Raw genomic sequence first — 25,512 nt, forward strand, 5'->3', positions numbered from 1 at the left:
GCATAAATATGCCATTTTATTAATTTAAAAAAATATTTAAATATCTTTATCATGTGGTGTTATTTTGGCATGCCATGTGGACATTTAGGATTTAATTTTGCTGCCGCTGTGCAATGGATGTCTTCAGAAAAAGTTATTATACCTTGAATAGGCTTAGTGAAACTTAGAGAGTAGAGAAATTCAACCACCTTGTGTAAAGGTGATGAGTATAAAAATTATGAACACAATTTCGGTGTCTCGTGCCTTATGGCTTACCGGTGAAAACAGACTTCGACCTGGCTATATGCAGGCAGGTATTAAACATCATTTACTATACTCTTCACTTATTGATGGCGTTCTTGACTGCTATTTATAACCAGATTTCGGCTGCGGAATCATTGCTAATGTTGAAAAAGGCGTATGGTAATTCAGTTTTATCAAAAATACTAGCCAAGACGGTCGAGAAATCGTTGAAGACATGCCTTGTTCTGGACCATATTCGACATCTTCAACTGATGAAAATAAAAGACTGAAGGATATAGTACTTGAAAAATGTCAGGCAAGATGTCTAGAGAACTCGACATTTTGGTGGATATTTTGGGTATGAAACGCGTTCTTGCTCGACTCGTCCCGATAAAACTGAAAGCAGGTCTCTTTGGACATGCTGCTCGTGTGAATTTCGATTCCATATTCATGAAGAGCATTATAACTGCCGATGAGACATGGATTTATGTGTTTGACATGTAAATAAGTCAATGGAAGGAAAAAAACGAGCCGATATTCGTGGTTTCGTGCATCATGAATTTGTTCCGGAGGGACATACGGTAAATAAGGGGTTCTCTTAAGTCATATTGTGCGTGAGAAAATCCGTCGAAAACGGCCGGAATTGTGGAAGAACAATTCATGGATTTTATACGATGGTAATGCACCATTGCATTGTGATCGAATTTAAAGGCAAAAACGCTATGAATAGCATCGTCCTTGAAGTGAAATTGTCGCTGCGGGCAACCCGTTTACAGTCGATCCAAGAGATGAAACAAAATTCGCTGAAAGATGTGAAGCCCATCCCAGCAAGTGCTTGTGAAAAGTTTTTCAAAGACTGGAAAAAACTTTGGCGTAAGTGTATTGCTTCTGGTGGTGATTACTTTGAAGGGGACAAAATAATTACTGATGAATAATTAAATATTTTGCGTTTTGTTAACATTCCGGATATTTTTTTCACAAAAATATGTCTCTATTTGCTCACTCGAACCAACTCACCTTCGGGAACTTCACCTTCAAAATATCTAAGGAGTATAAGTATAATTACTTTTATATAAGAAGTAACGCTGTATATTGTAAGCTACATATTATGGGTATTTGATCTTTTCTTTAAGGATTTTGTATTTTGCTATAAATATATGCAAGTACCTGTATTTACCTTTAAAGTTCTCAAAGATTGTGTTCTAATGGGTTTTCTTTTAATTTCATAAGTTTTGACTTCTTGATGCCTTGGATGCTCTTACCTTTTTGAGTTCTGGTTCTTTATATTAACTAGTAATAAAGTTTAAAGCAATAGAATTTAAACTTAAATGCAATGGTTCGAAAATTAAATTGCCAATTTTAATGTGGAATACTCTCTCAGACAACCGGTTATAGCCGCCACAACCGAAGACAGTATTTCACAACCGCATTTAACATGAACAGGCAATAATTTCAATTAATGACATTTTCTACATCCAATTTGCTTAAAATCATTTAAAAAATTTTTCAACTAAGTCACAAGCCAGAGTTAATCGTTAAAATAACAATCGTGTTCGCACTTTGGCTGCCGTAAGTCTTAGAACTTAGAAGTCTTATTTACTCTCTTTTCTATGGACTTATGTTGTCACTCTATCTAATCCTTGCACCAACGCCCATACCATGATTATAAACAATAAAATTATGATAAAACATTTTTATCGACACTACAAGTCCGTTCAATATATCCAATTGCATCCAATATTTAAAATTTATTAAAAATTCTTTGAATATTGAAAACTTTTAATTTGCTCTAAAAACTATTCGTATAATAAGCAGCAATGGCATTTTAAATGCTGTTGGGTTTTGTAGAAAATCAATAAAACACAGAACTAAAAGTTGTTGGCTTCAACAAATCAATTCTTTAAAAGTAAAAATTCTGCGTGCTAAAACTTTCACTTGTGAAAAATCTATACAAGTTCTATGCAGTTTAAAATGTCTTCCAGTAAGAAAATATGAGACTACTTGGCACTGCAAGCCAGGGGTATTAGATAACCGCAATCGCTGCAACTGCGCCCCGCCAATTGACAGCACACGCCAAGCGAACGACAGCGCTTTTAGCGGTACGTTCGCGCGTACGCCGGTTGCAAGTTCGCCTGCGGGGCAACAGCTATCATCGGCGACAAGCTAAGCCTAGCCAAGCCAAACTTTGTCGGCGTTGCAATTCTCTGTTTATTTATCTGACTTTATACCGAGTTGCTGACGCCTTAGTTGTCGTTCCGTATGCTGCAACTACATGTTTTTCTTGTTGCTGTTGTTGCTTCGTTGTGCATTGTTGAAGTTAGTTTATTTTATACGAAAATATTCTGCGCTGAACAACTCAAGTGCGTTCAACTGTTCACTTCGAGTAATTCTACTTTTGTCGTTCTTCGCTTTTATCTCGCAATGTCTTTTGTTATTATTGCTGTTGTTGTTCTGAGTTGTTCAGATGTGACATTGCATTGTCATTGCAATGCGATTTCCTTGGTTGCGGTTTTATGTTCGCCTTTTCGTGGTTACCACCCCACTTTTTGTTGTAGTTGCACTTACATATTTATGTATGTATATACTTTTATTTATTTAGTTGTTGCCTGAACATTGTTATTGCTGTTATTTCGTTGTTGTTGTTTTATTGTTTGTTTGACAAGTGTACGTGCACACACACACACGCTCCTAGAAATCCTAAACTATAACTATGGTCTTTTTCTTTCAAAGTCCTTGGCGGTTGGCTGGCCTCAGTATAAAACACTTTAGTGGCTTAGTTGTTGCTGTCATTGTTCTTTCTGTTTTCCTTTTTACTTTGCTGATTCCAAGGTTCCTTAAGTACTTATTGCACTCGTGTCAGTCCATATTGAGGCCACTGCGTGCTGTTAAAAAACAAGCATTGTTGTTGCCCTTTAAAAAAGCTGATGCCATTTAAAGCGATTTTCTAGTTTCTTGTCTTGCAAACGGTGCTTTAGTGGTGAAACAATTGCATGCTCGCCTATATTTGTGCAGTTGTGAAAAGAAAACGTTTGCAATTTGCAAAAGATAGTTGGGAAATTTGTGAACTTGCTGCTCCAAATGGATAATATACTTGAACAAAGGATTATTTCGGCAGAAATTAAGAAGAAACAAATTGGAAATAGGCGTGAAATGCTTGTTTAACCTCTCATCTAACAAAAAAAGCGAGATAAAATAATATTTACATTATATAAGTGTTTTCGTAGTGAATAGAAAACGTCTGGAAGCTGGCTCTTCAAAGGCTTTTAAATAGGCGAAAGCGATAAAGAAATGAAATGCTTGTTTAACCTCTCATCTAACAAAAAAAAAAGCGTGTGTCTCATAAAAAAAAAGTGGAGTGTCTCATATGCATTCTATAGGGTCCTCTTGAATGAAACAACTACGCTAACACTCTGTACTAGAGTTCGCAATCGACTGATTAGCCTAATCTCAAAATGTACATTCAAGGTGCTTAGCAATTCAACATATTATGAGGATGTGGTAATCAGAAAGTTTTTATTGTCCTCACATTTCGAGACTATGCTAAATTTCAAGCTAGAGGATATTTATAATCTGTATACCGCCCCGCTGTCGTTTTCGTGTTTGTTTCCTTCTCTTAAATGCGGGTTTCTTTAAGCTGATATGAAGCTTAGATAAAGATGGCAATGATATTTGAATGTATATACTTATGTAAGTATGTATTTAGAGAGTGGTTGCTATCATTAGGTATTTTAAAAGAAGGAAAATTGTGTAACCTTAAAGAGGGTAGTGTTACGCCAATAGCGCAACTTTAGAAGTGATCTATTTGTAAATCTGACCCATTTTTTATTTTTGCATTGTTCGTAGCCATGTTTCCTATAACACGCAACGGTATGCCTACTGGGTTCTCTCTACACTTTTGCAAGTTTTCTGGTACTTTGTGATCACTTGTTATTTCGCCACTTATAGCACGAGGCATTGAGAGGCTTCAGTTAAGGCAACTTCAAAAGTTGATGAGATATATACCTATTAAGAGGTTTTAAAATCGCTTTTAAAGAATTTTTCCTTTTCTACCACATCGAAATGCAGTTAACCTAAATTTCTGGCTGTACATTAGTCAAGCACTCTACCCTAAATTTATCTAAAGTGGTAGTTTCTGCTTTTCATGAATGGTTGCGTCTAACGTATCTGGTCAGATTTATGGTAACTGAGGCGCCACGAACAGGTCCTCGTAAAGCTCCCTTAACAGGCGCGTTTACTTGCGGCGATAAAATCGTTTGCCATCGATCGGCTAAGAATCAAGTATTAAATTATTTTACGAATCTCGCCTTTTCACAACAAACCTTCTAATCTACAAACAAATATACAAAAGTACATAGCCCGCGGACTCTGGCGACTTATTTCATACGGTCGCTGCCACACTGAAACACAGGCAACCAATTCTGGGAGTGATAGTCATGAAAACAATAATCCTAAAAACTCAAATTCAAAGAGCTTTTTTACATAGAAAGAGAGAAAGTGTGTGAGAAAAAACGGTTGGCGAGTGACTTTTATTGAACTGGTAAACCATTGCGAGTGTTCCCGTTATCCTTCGGTAACGCTTTGAACACAGCGCTTTTTTTATGGCGTACAGGATTTGTGCCGTTGATTGTTGTTGTATTCCGATTTGTTGCATTTTTATTGTTGTTGTACTTGCTGCACAGCCACTTCGCGTTTCATGCTTCAATTTTTATAGACTCTCCATTTCTTATTTGAATTTAACTCGATTTTTTTCGATGGTTTATTGTTTTTGCTTCACAGATAGCAGCCACTGTTTGTCCATGACGGAAGTGCGTATACCAAAACACATCATGCGGCACGAGGACGCGGTGCTGGGCTGCAAATACGATTTGGATGGCGAATCACTGTATTCGGTGAAGTGGTATAAGGACGGTTTTGAATTTTATCGCTATGTACCGCGGGATATGCCGCCAGGGCAAGTGTTTCCACTGCCGGGTGTTGATGTCGATGTAAGTATGTTACTGTGTTTTTATTGCATTTGCGCGGATTTTAGCCGCATTTTAATATAGTTCACGCGCCTCTTACTTTCGATTTTCACTGTTAACGGGTGAAAAAGTATTCCATATATTCCGTATTTTAAGGTTTTAGAGGTTTTTGACCCAACAATATTGGCCCATTTTGATTACGACATCGTATCAATTCAATAGGACACAGCTCTATGGTTCATTGGTCGTTTGTCGTCTATCAGTAGTCGATCTAAAAATTATATATACGTCCTAAAAAAACAGCATATGACATATACAAGAAGCACATGAAAGTTAACAGGACTTTTTGAATCTAGCGCCTCCTGGTCGCGCCATCTATATGTCGACTGGTGCGTTAGAATCTGCTATCTTTATTGATTGTCCAGTGAGAATTTCATGACATTTCATTAATTGGAAGTGAAGCTATTGCATTTTAAATGTCAGTATGTTTGTGTTATCGGTGCGAAAGTGAGCTTCGAACAACGAGCCAACATTAAATTTTGTTTTAAAATCCGTAATTACCGGAATTCCATCAAAACTGTGCGTGAATTCATCAAAAGTCAGCCGAAATCATTTATCATCATGGAACGCGCGGTTTGTTCCGCATATATTGACTGACGACCAAAAAATGGTCAAATCCAACATTCGAAGATGTTAAAAAGGACAAAAACTTCCTTTGCATAATTGTGACTGGTGACGAAACGTGGTGTTTCCAATGTGATCCCGAAACGAAACGCCAGAGTGCTGAATGGAATGCTCCGGACGAGCCGAAACCCAACAAATCGCGCATGGAGAAGTCAAAAGGGAAGACAATGCTGATTTGTTTTTATGATTCCAAGGTATTGTCCACTAAGAATTTGTTTCACCCGGCCAAAACTTTAATACTGTATTCTACCTTGGAGGTTTGGAGCGTTTGGTGCGCCATATTCGACGTGTTCGCGAAGATGGAAGTTGGTGTTTGTTGCACGATAATGCGCCGTCTCATCGATCGACGCTTGCGACCGATTATTTGATCAAAAATTACGTTTTACACATTTTTTATTGAAGCAGAAGGAGACTATTTGGAATAAAATAAATTTACCGAAAAAACCATTTGTTCTGTTTTTTTAAAGTACCTTTTACTTTGGAATTCCCTTGTAATTCTCATTGAAAAGGTAAATTGTGTCCCAATGGTTGAACGCACCGTACCACTTAATACTAATCGATGTATAACAGGTTTTCAATAGGAACGATTCAAAAGTAGACCGATAGGGACAGCAAATTACGCCATAGTTTCTTCCGCTTTTTTATATTTTTCTCATCAGTAAGGTTTTCCCTTTCATCATGAAAAGGAAAAAATTGAATCCACTGGCACATTAGAAAATGTTTGCGTGCAAGTGAGAGAAAGTAGTGCCCGTAGTTCGAGAATATTGCTGCCACTACCGCAACAATTGAGGAAGGCCCAAATCAGTCTCTCGCTCGTCGTTTTGAAGCGTTGGGCAGCCCTGTGACGTCATTATGGTGAATCTACACATCTCCTAAGCCTCTAAGGTTATAACAACCAAAATTATCTAGTGCAAACTATGAGAATTCCTACTGACAGTGTATGAAATCGGACGATAACCTCGCTCACTCCCCATATAACGGTAGTGTCAAAAACTACTAAAATCGCAATAAATCAGTAACTAAATACGCCAGAGACATTAAATTTTACCTCAAAGATGGCATAACAGGGTTTTATGAGAACCGGTGTGAAAATTAGACGATAGGCCCAGTTTTCGGTGAAATCACATATCTCGGGAGCGACCGATTTTGAATAAATTTATTAACATTTATCTAATATTCCTATGTTTAAATGCGAAAATGGGCGAAATCGCATTTCAATCACGCCCACATCCCACGTATCACAATTTTAAATTGCATTTGGTTCTTTCACTTTCCTGTACACAAATTAATAATTAATTAATACTAGAGGAGATAGATAGTACTACAAATACCATCTATATGATTTCAATTAGTTAGATTATATATATAGATAGTTAAGGAGATATCTCATTTTTGGTGAAGCAATTTGAGTTAGGTTTTTGGAGGAAAAATACTGTTGAATATGGGCTGTGCATCGATTTCCCTGGTTGAAAAGAGGTTTGCTAAGTTGGGTAAAAGCGAACTGGCCATCGAGGACAACGACGCTCTAAAGACGCGAAAGCTATGTGCAAAGTGGGTGTCTCGCAAGTTCATAATCTAACAAAAACAGCGAATTGCTGATTCTGAGAAGTGTTTGAGTGCTCTTTAATCGTAAAACCGAATTTTTGCTGTCGGTGTGTGGCAATAGAAACATGGCTCCATCATCTCACACTTGAGTCCAATCGATAGTCATTCTATTGGACTGCACATGATGAACCGGTTCTCAAGCGTGGAAAGACGAAGAAGTCGGCTGGCATTCATCGATACCGAGCCAGTTATAATCCATTGTACTGCGTATTTGGTTCCAGTTCTATTCTATTATTCCAAATATTAAGCAATTGTATTATTTTTGAGGAAGGATCAGTTTGAAATTGTACACATATACTTCATCGTTTCCGTTAAAATATTATATTATCCGACGAGCTATTTATCGGCATGATTCCGCCGCCCCGGTCGCTACGTCTAGCAACTTTTAAACCTGTAATATTTATTTATTTAAGAATACAAAGGGAAATAATGACGGAAAAAGTGACTATGCTTTATACTATGTATTGACAGTATATGTACATAAAGATATGCAGGTATGGTGCTTTTGAATTATTTTACCTTGGTACCAAAAATTGCCCAAATCCAACCAAAACTGGTCAAAGTCGGTCAATGTAGGAGATATACAATTGATATTCAGAGACAGCATCGTTGCAGATGTTGTTGTTATTATTTAGTTTTCCATCCAAGTTCTACTTTGGATTAAATAATTTTACATATCTTAGCACGCAGCTGCCCGAAATTTCTTGTTAATCACTTTTGATTGTGAGTCCCACAAAAAATTAAAAAAAATAATAATAATTTGTAACTACCTTCTGCAAGCAATAATCTGCTGTAGAAAAAGTGGCTTGAATAAGTTGTAAAAGGATATGTTCAGAAGTGCTTTTGGGCGTGAATTCTTGGAGGTGAGACGTAGCTTGAGTCAAGTAAAGCAAATATCTTCTTTCTTAAATACAGCAGAAAACTATTTGAAGCTTACGACAGTTTCAAGGCTTGCGTCAAGTTCCAAACTAAAGACAAACAAATTTTTTCTTCTCCCGCTTGAAGCCATAAACACATACATGGTTGCGGTTGTGGCAAACAAAAAGCTGCAACAGTTGCCTACTTAAGAAAATGTTTACGCGAGCAAACGTATGATGAGTGTAATGGAGTAAGAACGGACTATGCCAGAAATTGCTCGTACTGAGGTAGTAGTGGTCCAGTAATTTCTGACTATGTATAAAAGGATATTGATATTGCATAGTGAATACAAATAGTTAATACCGTCAGTAATTCATAGACTCATGGTATGACGTAAAATATATTATATGTTGTTTCGACTTTTTAATATAAGAAAAGTATCTTAATATGTATGATCAAAAGTGGTTATCCAAAAAATGCTTCATCTTATTTGGTCTTTTCCATTTTAAGCGAAATTTTCTGTAGAAATCAGCGAATTCCCATTTGTGCATTCATACTTGTATAGACATAGTTGCAACATTCGAAGAGGTGTGGCAGAATGTTACGAAAAGTTCACTAATACAATAACGAAAGTTAAACTTTTTGTATCAAGTTTGTTCGAGTAGATATGCAAGCAATAATACCATGGAGGCAAAAGTGTTACTGACAGTCCCCAAGTTTTCAACAACAACAACAATGCACGTAACTGCAAGTACAGAAATAACTCTGGAATTCTTTAGCCAAGCTGTCAAGTGGCGCAAGTGTTGCTTTCATTTAAGTGGGTGTGAATAAGGATTTTTTGCTGGAATTTCTTGGCATCGAATTTCTCGCTATAAAGGGGAGGCAATTCTGATCCAATATGTGGCTTGGCTTACTTTTTAAAATAGGCTTATTCTATGGGATGTATTACATACATACATGTATTTTTTTAATAATTACACTACCCAACTAATCTGAAGGAAAAATTTGTAAGAGAGGTTTGTAGGATATTTGAGGTGTTATGATTACGAATTTGTGTCGAAAATTTTTTCACTGTCGTTTTAGTAAATGGTGTTGCCTTGCCCGTACACCCATTGGATGCAACACAAAAAGTCCCAAGTGTTAGAAAATGTTTACTTTCATTTTGTTGTAACAAGTAATAATTTGCAGTCTCTAGCATCAGAGTCGCATGACTGTAAACTAGTCCTATTGGTTTAGGAATAATCAAATAATAATTCCACTGCTTGATTGTTTGCAGCTGCTCAACTCAACGGATAATGTGGTGGTGTTGCGACGCGTCACCTTACAGTCAACTGGACGTTATCGATGCGAAGTTTCCGGTGAAGCCCCTTCCTTCCAAACAGTTTCAGGGCATGAGGACATGATTGTTGTCGGTAAGTTAATACAAGTTTATTGATTTATATTTTCAATGCCCACATTATTTGCTGTAAACTACATCGTTGTCTTTGAAAATACATTTCTGCACACATTTCTCGACAAGAGAGCCAATTGTTAGAATAATAAATACGTGATATCATGTGTTTGTGATAAACATTTGAAGAAATTTGTTAGAACCCAGTTTCCACTAGTCATGGAATAAATAAACCATAAAAAATGCACAGACAACTCCTTGGATAATGTTTCTCTAGTATAAATTACATCAAAAATTTAATAAAAGAAGAACTGAGGCGTCTCATAAAAATTGTATGTATTTCTATACTATACCACTGTTATCAAAAATTAAGGTGTTGTACATTTTTATTTGACATTTCTTTATTTATTGGAATTGATTTTTTATGCGCTGCTCTTTAAAGCAGGCATATATTTTATTTTTAGGTGTGATTGGGAGGATGGAGTCATGTGTAGAAGTTCACGCAAGTGAGGAAAGTTCTCTGATCGCCATTCACTTGGGAGTGGCCAGAAACGATTCTTTTACACATGGCTCAAGCAGCTCACTACCTCCGGTCTTTGACCAAGTATCCTCTGGGTAGCCTAAGAACATCCGTTCGAAGGCGAGCTAATGAGAGAAGGCGAAACATCCCCTAGATACGGTTGTGCGCTGGGTTTGGGACCCGCCACGTAAAAAGCCCCCCCCAATGAAATCTAAACGACAGCCTCGGATGAGAGACCCCCTTTTTGATGACGACCATGGCAAACAAAATAAGGACTACGATTTGAGGGCATGCACCTGGAATGTCCGGACCCTTAATTGGGAAGGTGCCGCTGTCCAGCTGGTTGATGTCCTCGCAAAAATAAAGGCTGACATCACCGCCATCCAAGAAATGCGAAGGACGGGAAAAGGACTGAGACGAGTAGGTCCTTGTGACATTTACTACAGTGGCCATATAAAGGAGCGCAAGTTTGGTGTTGGATTCGTGGTGGGAGAGAGACTCCGTCGCCGAGTACTATCATTCACTCCGGTGAAAGAACGTCTAGCCACAATCCGAATAAAAGCGAGGCTCTTCAACATATCGCTGATTTGCGCCCACGCCCCGACGGAAGAAAAGGACGATGTGACCAAAGATGCCTTCTATGAGCACTTGGAGCGCGCTTATGAGAGCTGCCCCCGCCACGATGTCAAAATCGTGCTTAGCGACTTTAACGCCAGGGTGGGCAAAGAAGGTATATTTGGCACTACGGTCGGTAAATTCAGCCTCCACGACGAAACATCCCCAAATGTGTTGAGGCTGATTGACTTCGCTGGGGCCCGAAATATGGTTATCTGTAGTACCAGATTCCAGCATAAGAAGATTCATCAAGCTACCTGGCTGTCTCCAGATCGAAAAACTATCAACCAGATCGATCATGTTGTGATAGACGGAAGACACGTCTCCAGTGTTTTAGATGTGCGTGCGCTCCGAGGTCCTAACATCGACTCGGACCACTATCTTGTCGCAGCCAAGATTCGCACCCGCCTCTGTGCAGCAAAAAACGCACGCCAACAAACACAAGGAAGGTTCGACGTCGAGAAGCTGCAATCACAACAGACAGCCGAACGATTTTCTACTCGGCTTGCACTCCTGCTCTCTGAGAGCACTCGTCAACAAACTCGGTATATAGGAAAGTGTGGAACAGCTGGCATTTCGAGGAGTGCCGTGTCGCAGCGGAGAGAAAACGTACAGCTGCAACGTTACGATCGACCACTTGGATGGGATAGATACCGAGAGTTGAAGAGGGAAGAGAGAACATTTGGAACAGAAGAGAAGCTGAAATGCGTGAGTACGAAAAGCTTGATAAGCTGGCCGACAGGGGTAATGCTCGAAAATTCTACGAAAAAATGCGGCGGCTTACAGAAGGTTTCAAGACCGGAGCATACTCTTGTAGAACCCCAGAAGGTGATCTAGTCACTGATGCCCAGAGCATAGTTAAATTATGGAGGGAACACTTCTCCAGCCTGCTAAATGGCAGTGAACGCACAACGCCAGGAGAAGGAGAACCCGATTCCCCAATCGATGACGATGGAGCAGACGTTCCATTACTCGACCATGAAGAAGTTCGAATAGCAATTGCCCGCCTCAAGAACAACAAAGCGGCAGGGGCCGACGGATTGCTGGCCGAGCTATTCAAACACGGCGGCGAAGAACTAATAAGGAGCATGCATCAGCTTCTTTGTAAAATATTGTCGGACGAAAGCATGCCCAACGATTGGAATTTAAGTGTGCTATGCCCAATCCATAAGAAAGGTGACCCCACAATCTGCGCCAACTACCGTGGGATTAGCCTCCTCAACATTGCATATAAGGTTCTATCGAGCGTATTGTGTGAAAGATTAAAGCCCACCGTCAACAAACTGATTGGACCTTATCAGTGTGGCTTCAGACCTGGAAAATCAACAACCGACCAGATATTCACCATGCGCCAAATCTTGGAAAAGACCCGTGAAAGGAGAATCGACACACACGACCTCTACGTCGATTTCAAAGCTGCTTTCGACAGCACGAAAAGGAGCTGCCTTTATGCCGCGATGTCTGAATTTGGTATCCCCGCAAAACTAATACGGCTGTGTAAACTGACGTTGAGCAATACGAAAAGCTCCGTCAGGATCGGGAAGGACCTCTTCGAGCCGTTCGATACCAAACGAGGTTTCAGACAAGGCGATTCGTGCGACTTTTTCAACCTGCTTTTGGAGAAAATAGTTCGAGCCGCAGAACTAAATAGAGAAGGTACCATCTTCTATAAGAGTGCACAGCTGCTGGCGTATGCCGATGATATTGATATCATCGGCCTCAACACCTACGCCGTTAGTTCTGCTTTCTCCAGGCTGAACAAGGAAGCACAGAAAATGGGTCTGGCAGTGAACGAGGGCAAGACGAAATATCTCCTGTCATCAAAGAAACAGTCGTCGCACTCGCGACTTGGCTCTCACGTCACTGTTGACAGTCATAACTTTGAAGTTGTAGATAATTTCGTCTATTTAGGAACCAGCATTAACACCACCAACAATGTCAGCCTGGAAATCCAACGCAGGATTGCTTTTGCCAACAGGTGCTACTTCGGCCTGAGTAGGCAATTGAAAAGTAAAGTCCTCTCTCGATGAACAAAAGCTAAACTCTATAAATCGCTCATAATTCCCGTCCTGCTATATGGTGCAGAGGCTTGGGCGATGACAGCAACCGATGAGTCGACGTTACGAGTTTTCGAGAGAAAAATTCTGCGAAAGATTTATGGTCCTTTGCGCATTGGCCACGGCGAATATCGCATCCGATGGAACGATGAGCTGTACGAGATATATGACGACATTGACATGGTTCAGCGAATTAAAAGACAGCGGCTACGCTGGCTAGGTCATGTTGTCCGGATGGATGAAAACACTCCAGCTCTGAAAGTATTCGACGCTGTACCCGCCGGGGGAGGCAGAGGAAGAGGAAGACGTCCACTCCGTTGGAAGGACCAAGTAGAGAAGGACCTGGCTTCGCTTGGAAAATCCAACTGGCGCCACGTAGCGAAAAGAAGAAACGACTGGCGCGCTGTTGTTAACTCGGCTATAATCACGTAAGCGGTGTCTACGCCAATTAAGAAGAAGAAGTGATTGATCGCAGGGATGTACTAAAGCATTAGCCAGTGGGTTTGAGTGATCTCGGAGTTTAGATATACATATATTTCATTCTTCTGTCTTCTACTTCTTTCTTATGCAGACGTAGAGGCCATTCAAAAGGTTTGCACCTGCATACTGGAGGCCATACCGGCCAACCAGGTAAAACACTCATTCGACATGCTTTTGGAGCGTGCAAAAAGCTATATTGAAGCAGAAGGAGACTGGTTTGAATAAAATAAATTATTTTTGCCGAAAAAACCATATGTTCTGTTTTTTTTTAAGTCCTGTTTACTTTGGAAAGCACCTTGTACCACAAAACCCTAATTGGTGCGTTGGTATTATAGTATTTTCGTGGAGGAAATGAGACATGTTTCTTAGAAACACTTTTTCAAACATTTTAGAAAGTCAGAGTAAAGGACTGATTGGTCTGTATGACGACATCTTTCCCAGGCTTATTTATCTGCGACTCTTCCCATGAACTTGGATAGCATCCGTAAGTAAGGATTGCATTGAAGAGCAAATAGAGCACTTCTATGCAATATAGGTAACTCAATTAACATTTGGGGGTAATATTATCATGACTTGGTGACTTTTTTGGGTTCTGGGGGCTGTATTGGGTAAGATTGACAGCTTAGAGTAGTTCTTTGGGCAATTAGGTTGAAATACCTGTTCTAGGTAATTTGCAAAACAATAGCCTTTTCCTTTGAGCCCAATTTCTACCCGGGTCTCGTATAGGCATGATGGAGCCAATTGGTGGCTTAATGTACTTTCCCTTTCAAAGTTGTCCGATCCCGACACACATTTTTGCAAACGCTTTCTCTAGTCCTCGAAGCGGTCAGAGCAGTATTTTTCCAAAATAGTCTTCAAGGCATTTTCGATACTGTTTTTATCTCCTCAATCGTTTAAAATTGGCATTGCAGTATTTTCCTTTTAAGTTTGCTGTGTGCAGACGGTCGTTGTGGACCGATATATGGTAAGTAGAATTTTTGGCAAAAAATTCGTAAAGAACTAATGTAGTATAACATGACGGATTTAAGCAATTAGACAACAGTTAAGACTTGACGTTTTTAAGACAACCAAATATTCTTCAAAATGTTTTCGGCTAAGCATTGGGCTCTGCCAACACTCTAAACGAGATCTCTTGTTGTCAATCGACGCGCTGACGTTCATTTCATACTTCAAACTTTTCATTAAAATAATATATCAGACACCTTGACCCGGCTTAGTCGTCCGCCTAGTTAGTATTAGAAACAACAGCTAGGTGATAACCTTTAAAAAAATTGTGAAATTATTTTTTCTTTAACTATATTCATGCTTTAGAACGCTGTTTAGGAAAAATATGCACAATACTATTATCAAGGTATTTCCCATCTGAAGCCATGACATATTTATTGCCTATCTTTCCGGCAATTTTAAATTTCCAGCCATCGCCACCACTTGCCATCGATGACTCTGATGGTTTCTATATATTAAACTGTTGAACTCTCAAAAAAATCTTTTTAAGGCACAAAATAGTGCAAAGTGGCACAAAGACTGTAGCTTTCCAATATATGTTCGGAATATTGCAAAAACGACATATTAAAAAACTTACACCATCTCTCAGGAAGCCGCACGAAAATTTTTATAGACCGAATACAAAAAGCTACTTTAATAATGTGCTGGAAACGGAAAGATTAAAAAAAAAATATTAAGATTATAGGAATGCAGCAATTTTACATTAAATGCCTTTAACTCATATAAATTAAAAAAAATATTTGAATCGTTGCAATTTAAAAATTTAACCGCACATGCAGATGAATTTTTCAATTAACTTGCGGTAACGCAGACAATTAAATTGCGGCCCAACAGGTACTAAAAGGCAGAGGGCAATTTCCCAGCAAATACATGAATAGTGTTGCAAGAAAATATGCGAAGAACTGAGAAAAAATGCTAAAATTTTTAAATATAGTATTTGCCACAGCTTCGCGTCTTCTATATATTAGTTCAGAAAATAATAATAAAGTTAATTACTCCTAATAACGGTATCAATATGTGTAAGCGAACCGCTAAAATACCTAGGAGAAAAATGTTATGGTATACGGCCCAACATATTTACGTTGTTCCGCAACTACTCGAAAATATAAGGAAAATATAATAAAGATAGGTTTCTCCTTCTGCCCCCCTTCATCTTGCTCCGCAAGTTCAGTTAATTGTAAAATACCGTGATGACTCCGTTTATTGCGCAAAATAAATCGAAACATTAGTAAATAATAAGAATATTTCTAGCTTTTTCAACTCATATGCCTCTCGTATGAAAAATGCGTCGCAACTGCAAGCAGACAAGATATGGCGGCAACATTACATAATGGTTGAGTCAGCTTGTCCGCATTGCATTGCCAGAAAAGCAGCATATTGAATCTGTTGAATTTGTTGTTGCGTATCTTGTGGTGGTCGAGGTAATTGCTTTCGCCGTTATTGTTATTGTTGTAAGCACATCTTATGCTGTACAGTTGCATAAACACAATGAGTATGAAATTCAATAAAGAGTTAAACAAAGCTGTTAACGTAATTGCATTCTTTGCCACATGTAATTGTATTTTCTGCTTTGCTGAAAGCTCATTTGATTTTACTAAAAAGTATGAGCAAATTTAAATTGCAATTAATTGTTTGGCAAAAATACATTTACTTCATTTTTAATGAATTTGTGGTTATCAAATTACCTTTGCTGTTTTAAACTTTTAAGTTTTTGCGCAATATTATTTGATTACCACGAAGATTTTCTTGATTCTAGGGAAGATATTGTATACCAAGGCTATAATCCAGTTGAATTTGCCACAATGACGATTAGTAAACCTAGTGCAGCCTGGGACAAATGACTGTGTGTTCCACGTTATAGAAAGAAATTTCATCTATTCACGGAAAGCCAACTCGTCAGAACTGTTGCATAAAATTTAAAAAATATTCTACGTACTTACAACAACAACCAACCAAAAAGATGCTTTTTATTAAATTACCACTGAGTAGTCTATCTATGTATGTTATCAGAGCGTTTATTTCTCTATTCGGGAAATGTTTTTTGTAGATAATTTTACTTTAATAATGGAAACTTTTACTTAAATAATGGATTTATGATGAGATACAAAAAAAATTGTAAGACTCTTTAATTTAAATTTCATGCGAACATCAATTCTTCGAAATATTTTTTTCTATGTTGGTATGACTGTCAGTGACATCTGTGCCAAATGACACATCAAAATAATCATTAGTGTTTAGTCTACGTTTGTCTTTCTGATCGCATTCGGCGATTTTTACGATGAGAGAAATTATTCAACAAAGAAGTTCAATTAAATTTTGTGTGAGAAATCATATTTCTGGTGTCAAAACGTTCAGAATATTGGAAAAGGCCTTCGGTGATAATTGTTTGTCGCGATTGTGTGTTTAGATTGTTACAACTTATTCAAACAGGGGCGAGACCGCGTTAGCGAGGTACCACGTCCAGGACGGCCATCAATATCAGTCAGATCTGGTCATCTTACTGGCATCGTTGAAATACCAGAAGGATAGGTGAAAACCATTTTGAAAGGTCATTTAGGCCTAATAAAAGTGAAGGTTCCAAAATAACTCAATTTTTTCGAAAAACTGCGTCTTGTTAACGCATATGAAACAATGCTTTCCGACTAGCAGGATGTCATGAAACGTATTGTTCCTGGCGATGAGCCTTGATGATATGCCTACAGCCCGGAAACAGACGATAAATCGGCCGACTATCGTGGCAAAGGTGAGCCAAGGCCGAAAAAACCACGTCAAAGCAGGTCAAAATCAAAGTTATATTGATAGTTTTCTTCGATTATCGAAGTGTTGTCCAACCAGCTAAACTGTCAACAGGGAATACTATTTGAGTGTTATGCGTCGGTTGTGCGAAGCTATTCGTAAAAAGAGGCCGGAATTATGGCTGACAACTCTTAGATTTTGCACCATGATAATGCAATGTGACATATAGCATTGATTATTCGTGAGTTTTTCATCAAATTTTTAACGAGAATCGGCTGATATAGCTCCGTGTGATTATTCAGCAAACTCAAACGACGGCCCCGGAGAAACCGTTTTGAGTAAACTGAAGACATTAAGTGTATTGAGGCCAAGGGGGGTTATTTTGAGGAAGAACAAAATCTTAGTAGTAAAATTAGGAGCAAAGTCTTAGTAGTATGTATATATTTTCTGCTTATACGATAACTAGTTCCTGAGTTTTTAATATATTTAACCCTTTCGTTATCTTTTTCTCTTCAATAAGCTCCTTATTTATTGGAATCAATATGGGGCGGCTCTAGTACGAACAATTATAGCATATAATTGTCATAGAAATTGACCGATCAAATTCAACATAAAGATAATTTTGAACCATTTTATGCTATAATAAATGCACCTGTGAAGGGTACTATAGATCCAATGCAGCCGAAATTGACGTATTTTTATTCGAATTCAGTTGCAGATTAGTTCTGCTCTCTTTGAATAAAGCGCTGGTATTGAAAAGTCATCATCTGTGTTATTGAAGAATGTTATTGACAATATGATAAGATTATCATAAAATGGTTATTTATTCGCTGTCTTTCTGGGGCATATTAATAAGTTTGTTTAATATTTAGCTAGTGCTCTTCTTCACCGTAGTTTACAAATATTACAGAGGCAAAATTATACTCTTTCTTTTATTTTGTATTAGTAATAGTCTAAAGTAAAGGCGAGAAGTTCTATATTGAAGATAATTCGCTAACAAAGAACTGAGCAATTATTATGAAATCTTTTGTACAAAACGCCATCTTAAAAGCAAGTATAGCTAAAAACAGTGAGTCTATCTGTTTTCCTTTACATTATCGGAAAGTTAAAGGCTCAGTCGAGTATGTAAGTGTATTTAGTAACTCTAAAGTTTTTCAAAACTTACTCCTTTTATTTAAAAAAAAAATTTACTACAAAGATCTCAAAGGCATTAAATTTACTTAAGAAATTTAAATTTTGTCGCTTTGTGGCTTATTTCAAAGCTGCCAATATCTTTCGTCTGAAATAAAAATCAATAATTATATGCAAATCCCGTACACTTGCACAGACATCGGCCCAAAGGACGGAAGAGGTGACGTCCGTAGCTAGTCTAGCGTTTAATCTACGGCAGCTGTATGAATGCATGACGTAGAAGATATAGTTGTAGACCACCACCGAGTGTATTGTAGAGCGATTTGGCCTTACAAAATAGATACACACATATAAGGACATATGTAAAAAGGATATTTGCATATACAAATTGCTGTACATTAATATTGTGCTATATATGTATGTGCGTACACGAAATTGTTATTATTGCATATGCTTTGTAATACTACACCGCACTGCTTGTCGTAGCAGCACACAAAGAAATTACATGCAAAAGTACATACATATTTATACATATTTACACTTACATATATTGAGCTGGCAGAATGCAATTGTTGCTACATTAAAAATGTTAGCAACGTACAACAAAAGCCTCTGTGAATTCTAAGTCTCAGTGGCTCAGTATTATAATAACAACAACGACAGCTGTGACAATAATAGTAGCAACGAGCAGGCGCTACTATGCCTTGTTGTGTGTACTATGTATGTATATATATGTATGTGCAACCCTACTGCGCCGACACATACACACACCGACAATGTACCTCAGCACTGGGTTGAACAGTGCAATGCCGCAGCACTTCGCATCAAGTACGGATAGCATTGTCTGACCTGGATGGTTGCCATTTAGGTCAAAATGAAAATCATTGAAGTTTTCTACTTTTGCTCTCATACACACACAAACACACTTACAATTGCGTTTACTTACACACACGCTTTTATTCGTGACAGTTGTTGTAGTTGTCCGCCCGGCTGTCCATATGTCGAAGTGACATATGAAACTCAGTGCAATGGTTTGTGCAAAAATAAACAAAGCCGAACAGAATGGCATGTACGAACGAGACCCACTGGGCGTATACGCAATACGGTTGTAACGAGATGAGCGCAGTGTGTCAGCAGAAACCGAAAAAAGAAACAACAAAATGTGCAACACAAGTTTATGTCGGCTTGTCTTTAATGTACTTTTCTACAAAATGGGCAGATTTATTATATTGTAAAATAACTTATACAGCATGTACTTGTTGGTTTGATTGCTTTGCTTTCACTCCGTGTTCCTCTTTTACATGTAATTTATTTTTGCTTTACAATTTTAATATTCATATCGAAGAATCTGTTTACAATTCCAAGGAAAAAACAAATTTTGCCAAACGGAGCAATGAAAAACTGAAGCGTGCACGGAATTTGTTTTGCTTTAGATGTCATACAAATATTCATAAGCATGCATGTCTGTATGTGCGTGAAACGCATAAAATAAAATTTATAATTTGTAAAAATAATTCTCTATTATTCGGGTATGAGTCACACAGCTGAGCCTATTTCATAATAGACTGAAATTTAAATTTATTCTCAAATTTGAATTTTTAGTTGTAGTAACTTAACCACTCTTTTTTGTGAGATATGGGGGGATCTGGGTACTCTTCAAGGCTAGCAGATTAATTGAAAAACCTCGGCAACATTCATTACTGCGAAAATAATAATAATCTCAAATTCCCCAAATGGAAAGTAGGATCCAATTCTATAAGGCGAAAGGTATTATATTTTAACTTTTAATTTGAAATTAAATATTTCCTATAAATCTGCAATTCGATTTTCGTATGGGATTTGTACTGCCTGAATTACTTGTTCAATATTTCATATGGCGACTATGATTCTCACTGAATTCTAGTTTTGTAATTCTTTTTTTAAAGGTTGCCTTTGTTTCTAAACAACTTTTTTCGAACTTGAAAGCCTTTACGAGTCTTTTTTGAACTAGAGCCCTCAATTTGCTGTTAACATCAAGATTGCACACCACATGTAGGAACAAAATATAAAAATAATTTGATATTGAGAAAAATTTTCACTTCAGGACCAGCTCTTATCACATCAAAAATATACATACATTCGAATATGTATTAAATTAGCAGTAAATACCGGTATTTTTTGGTATTTACTATATATTGCTATTGATGTATTCTCTGATTTAATCACACTTGTACTCTTTGTAATCGTTTTCATGAACTAACACAATACTGAAACTGTAAACAATTACAAAGAAAGTGCATTCAAAAAATATATTATTGCTCTTCAATTACACTAATTAACATTATTTGCTAATTTTTTGCAAGTTACTCTGGCATATTAAGCTCGGACATAAAAGTTTAATGACGCACAACAGATTTGCTCATATGATCACTTAAATATTTCAAAAAACTTTATGTTGTTTTTGTGAAATTTACTCGTGTGACTGGCTTACTAGGGTATGCCTACGCCCTGGCTAAACATTTTTTTTGCGAGGAGTTTTATTCCAATGCTTGTAGACTACGAAACTGTGATGGTAATTTGGAGAGTGTAGTTACAGCACGACTATTGTCTCTGCTTGCCGAATTTTCAAAGCTTTATTCTCCATTTTCTCATGGACTTCAACACTAATTTATTAACTGACTCCTTAAAACTTCAGACAATGGTATTTTTGTATCAACAAAACATGATTTATACATGATTATTTATAATGTTAAAATATACATTTATCTTATTAAATATAACGTTCGTTAAACTGAGAGAAAAAATATTTCTTTTACATTCCGAGAGTGGCAGAGACTACAGTAATTTCGTTTATTTAGTTATCTTTGAGAATGATCGACAGAATGATACATAGATTCATTATGGAATGAATGAAGGCAAAGTATAATCATCAAAACCTTAAAAGTTCGTCTCTATTATGACGTATTGAGAAGCACGTCTCCATTATAACATAGCGCATCGCTAAATTGTATACTTTGACAATGGTATATTATTTTTGCATCAGCAATCAGGAAATAGTTCCACGACGGAGTTCACGTGAAAGTTGAAACATCGAACCCTTTTTATGCCGAATATTCTGAGTATGTGTCTTGAGGTTACTAAAGATCCAAATCTCCAGATTTACCGCACATACATATCACACACTAAATAGAGAAGGTACCATCTTCTATAAGAGTGTACAGCTGCTGGCGTATACCAATGATATTGATATCATCGACCTCAGCACCTGCGCCGTTAGTTCTGCTTTCTCCAGACTGGACAAGAAAGTAATGCAAATGGGTCTGGCAGTGAACGTGGGCAAGACGAAATATCTCCTGTCATCAAATAAACAGTCGTCGCACTCGCGACTTGACACTCACGTCACTGTTGACAGTCATAACTTTGAAGTTGTAGATAATTTCGTCTATCTTGGAACCAGCGTAAACACCACCAACAATGTCAGCCTAGAAATCCAACGCAGGATAACTCTTGCCAACAGGTGCTACTTCGGACTGAGTAGGCAATTGAGAGGCAAAGTCCTCTGTCGATAAACAAAAACCAAACTCTATAAGGCGCTCATAATTCCCGTCCTGCTATATGGTGCAGAGGCTTGGGCGATGACAGCAACCGATGAGTCGACGTTGCAAGTTTTCGAGAGAAAAGTTTTGCGAAAGATTTATGATCCTATGCGCGTTGGCCACGGAGAATATCGTATTCGATGGAACGATGAGCTGTATGAGATATATGACGATATTGACATAGTTCAGCGAATTAAAAGACAGCGGCTACGCTGGCTAGGTCATGTTGTCCGAATGAACGAAAACACTCCAGCTCTAAAAGTATTGGACGCTGTACCTGCCGGGGGAAGCAGAGGAAGAGGAAGACCTCCAATCTGTTGGAAGGATCAGGTGGAGGAGGTCCTGGCTTCGCTTTTAATATCAAATTGGCGCCACGTAGCGAAAAGAAGAAACGACTGGCGTGCTGTTGTTAACTCGGCTATAATCGCGTAAGCGGTGTCTACGCCACTTAAGAAGAAGAAGAAGAAGAAGACATATCACACCCAATATATTTCAATTTCAGTCTAGCGAACGTTGGGCAAGCGAATCGAAACGTTCCCATCTCATTTCTCTCCCTTTGTGCAAATCGGCGTCCATCAAAATTTTAAGCCTTTAATAAGTGAAACATATTTCTAGCTACGTGTAATAGTAGATAACATCTCACCCAAAAGTAAATAAGTTAATATTTCTTCGGTGTGTACGGGATATTTGACGTTGGTTTGAATTATTCTCATCAGGTTTTGGTATAATTCATCATTCTAAAACTTCAATTAAGTTAGTATTATATCTAAAAAAATCTGATTTGTACATAAATAGAATCGAACATTGTGAAAAGAATTAATTTTCAGAAAAAATTTAAAACTTGTGTATCATGACCCCGATTGGGATTCTCACATAGTCAAATCAAGAAGTTTTCCTTCCTATAAATAATATTATATTTTAGATTTTCAAGCTGCTTTTAAGTGAAAAATCGAATTTTCTAATCCTCGTAAGATTCTTATACGTAAAACTTCCTTACGCAACAAATTAATTTTTCTGTTTTTTCAAAATGGCTCACCCTTAAGCTCACGTACACATACTGTACTTTGAAAAGCTGAAGTTTAAAAAATATTTGCTTAAATGAAATGAAAGTCGGCCAAAATGTCAAATAACTGCCTGCCACATGTTTTATGCATGAAAAGTTATGGCATACACAAAATGAGTTTGTTTTAGCAAAACAACAAATGCGTACAGATATATACACCCACACAGAAACATTGACAAACACAAAATTTTTAATTACAAAAATAAACCATTACTGCTGCCAGTTTTAATAATAAAGACCAACATAACAACTGTGACATTTTAACCGTAATGGCACACAAATACACAACACATACTCGTACATATCCATAAAAATATATATGTGTATGTGTTATACATACATTTATTAATAGTTACGAAATTGTAGGTGCACCATATGTAATTACTGTTGTAATGGATTTGTATTTCAATGCGAAACTTAGAGTGACGATTTGACTGAGGGAAGCCTTGACTGCCCCCTGCGTCGTTGTTTCCGGTTAAAATCTCATGAAATCTGCATTAAAATGTCTGCCTACTCACAATTATCAAAAGGTCATTTATTCTTTTTTTGTTTGTTTGTTTATTTTTGGTTTAAATTATGCATAATTTGCGAAACATTTGCCTTTGGCGCTCACACAGTATACATTTCAGTTGAGTGCACCCAAAACTCCGCAGCTGCTTGAAACGGTTTAATGGAAAAACGATGTTCACTCGCAATCGGTCAATCAACCGTACAATCTCTGCTACCACTCACTTCATGTCTGCTTGTTTATCTGTTTGTTTGCTCTTGCTGTTTGCTTATTCCTTAGCACCCACACATACAAAAGGACTTCGGAGATCCTTCGTGCTACTTACCACTGCTGTCATTGTCAGCTATCCCGCTGTGGTCGCCTCGCTCTCTCTTCTTGGCGGTGTGGACGAGTTTTAATTACTTAATTTTTATGACATGCACATGTAAATTTTACAGTAAATAAATTTCAATGGACATTTTATGCTTTTGAAATTTGACATTATGTTACATTGCGTTATATGTTCCGTTATGTTAGCATTGTCTTCCTGGCCCCCTTGCTGATTGGCCGGACGCTGTGCTGCGTTTGGCTATCAAATTTTATGGCGCATACTTTATGTGGCGTAGTAACAACGGCGCGTAAGTGGCGAGCACAGTTGCTGAGCGCATCAGCGGAATGTGAAGCATAAAATTTGTTGCAAGGGTGTAACGTACTTTCAACTTATAAAAAATAGTACATGGAAATAAAATTAATTTAAATACTTTCAAAAGAATGTGATAAATGCTGAAGTGCTGCAGCTTAATGTCTGAAGTAATGGAGGCGCTTAGCTCTTAGAGAACTTTAAGATATTTAGTATGATATTTTGAACCCTTGAAGGTTCAAACGGTAGCGAAGCTTTCTGCTATCCCTGCTTCTTGTAGTTTGCTGAGTTCTACTCGCCGGGTCCAGGGTTCGTTAAAGTAAAATGAACTAAGGGACTCTCTACAAATCTTACTTTATTTGATATGTTATGACATTTTTATTATTAACAATTTTTGCTTTAAGTGATGTCCTCCGAGTTGAAGTGTCGTCACCCGAGGATAGCGCTATGACAGGGTAACGGTTTAGTGTGAGCCGTTACTAACATGTGGACTTACGGAGGACAGTGGCAGAAGCCACGATGCCAAGCATGGAGTAACTCAGAAGATGGGCTCACTACCGGCTTCACGCGTGATTTCCTCCCTTCGTACTGTATAGACTGGAATGCCTCCCAGAGGATCGACTCACTACAAAACATTCACATGCCGTGTCCTGCGGTAAGGATGTCTGACCTAATACGACCGCGTTTATCAGTAATACCTGTGTATCATATACCGCGACGGTTATGCGGGAGAATACTCTGCTGCATACGTTGACGCTTGTATGGGCTACGATGACGGCACTCGGCTGTTTCTGGCGGCCCTTGTTTAGGCTACGACGAATAGGCTGCAGCGACGATTATTTGATGCGTAACTCGCGGTGTACTGCGACGTTACTGCGGTATAGCCGTGCAAAACCCCTGACCACAGGAAACTATATTGGCGATCGCAATGTTAAGAGCTAAGTCGGTCAGAGGATCAACTCACCACCGAGCTCACCCTTAACAGGTAGCATTCACATGTCAACGTACCAAGATTAACCATAGGATCGACTCACCGCTGAGTCTGTTGCCGGACGTGTGTACGCTGTCACAGTTTTGTCAGAGATAAAGAGTTGCCCAACTCATCTCTCATCGTCAGTGAGACAGCAATTGCTAAACGTCAAAACCTAATGAATTTTATCAATACTACATACTAAACAAGTATTGAAAATAAATTTTTCATTCACTCATTTCATTCACTCATTAGTAATACATATCTAACATTCAATCATGAATAGTTTATATATATACATGAAACAATTTTCAATTGTCTAACCTAACAATTTCCCTCCTGTTAACCAATTTACTTTGAAAGTTATGGCACTGAGTTTGTTAGAAGAAACCTGTTGATGTTACTCTCAATCTTGCGCTTATGCAACGCCCTACTGAAAGAGTTTTTTAAGTTCACACTTTTTAGCAGATAAATAATTAAAACTAATTTTTTTACAATCTTTGGAAGTTTGAA

General features: G+C 37.9%; 2 protein-coding genes across 3 annotated transcripts in view; both read left to right on the forward strand.

Moving 5' to 3' along the window:
- The window catches only part of LOC126753252 (uncharacterized), a 479,664-nt gene that overhangs the window by 196,234 nt on the left and 257,918 nt on the right, over positions 1–25,512 (forward strand). The gene's annotated exons all lie outside the window — the stretch shown is intronic.
- LOC126753251 (uncharacterized) overlaps positions 1–25,512 on the forward strand; it is a 71,736-nt gene that overhangs the window by 37,204 nt on the left and 9,020 nt on the right. For both annotated transcript variants that reach the window (XR_007666110.1, XM_050464519.1), the window contains exons 3-4: positions 4,999–5,207; positions 9,607–9,742. Coding sequence is in view for 1 of the 2 variants with exons in the window: in XM_050464519.1 (XP_050320476.1) it covers positions 4,999–5,207; positions 9,607–9,742 (345 nt within the window). In the remaining variant the exon portion in view is untranslated. The remainder of the gene's footprint in view (positions 1–4,998; positions 5,208–9,606; positions 9,743–25,512) is intronic.

The sequence above is a fragment of the Bactrocera neohumeralis genome, chromosome 3, assembly GCF_024586455.1.
Source record: "Bactrocera neohumeralis isolate Rockhampton chromosome 3, APGP_CSIRO_Bneo_wtdbg2-racon-allhic-juicebox.fasta_v2, whole genome shotgun sequence".
In the NCBI taxonomy this organism is placed as follows: Eukaryota; Metazoa; Arthropoda; class Insecta; order Diptera; family Tephritidae; genus Bactrocera; species Bactrocera neohumeralis.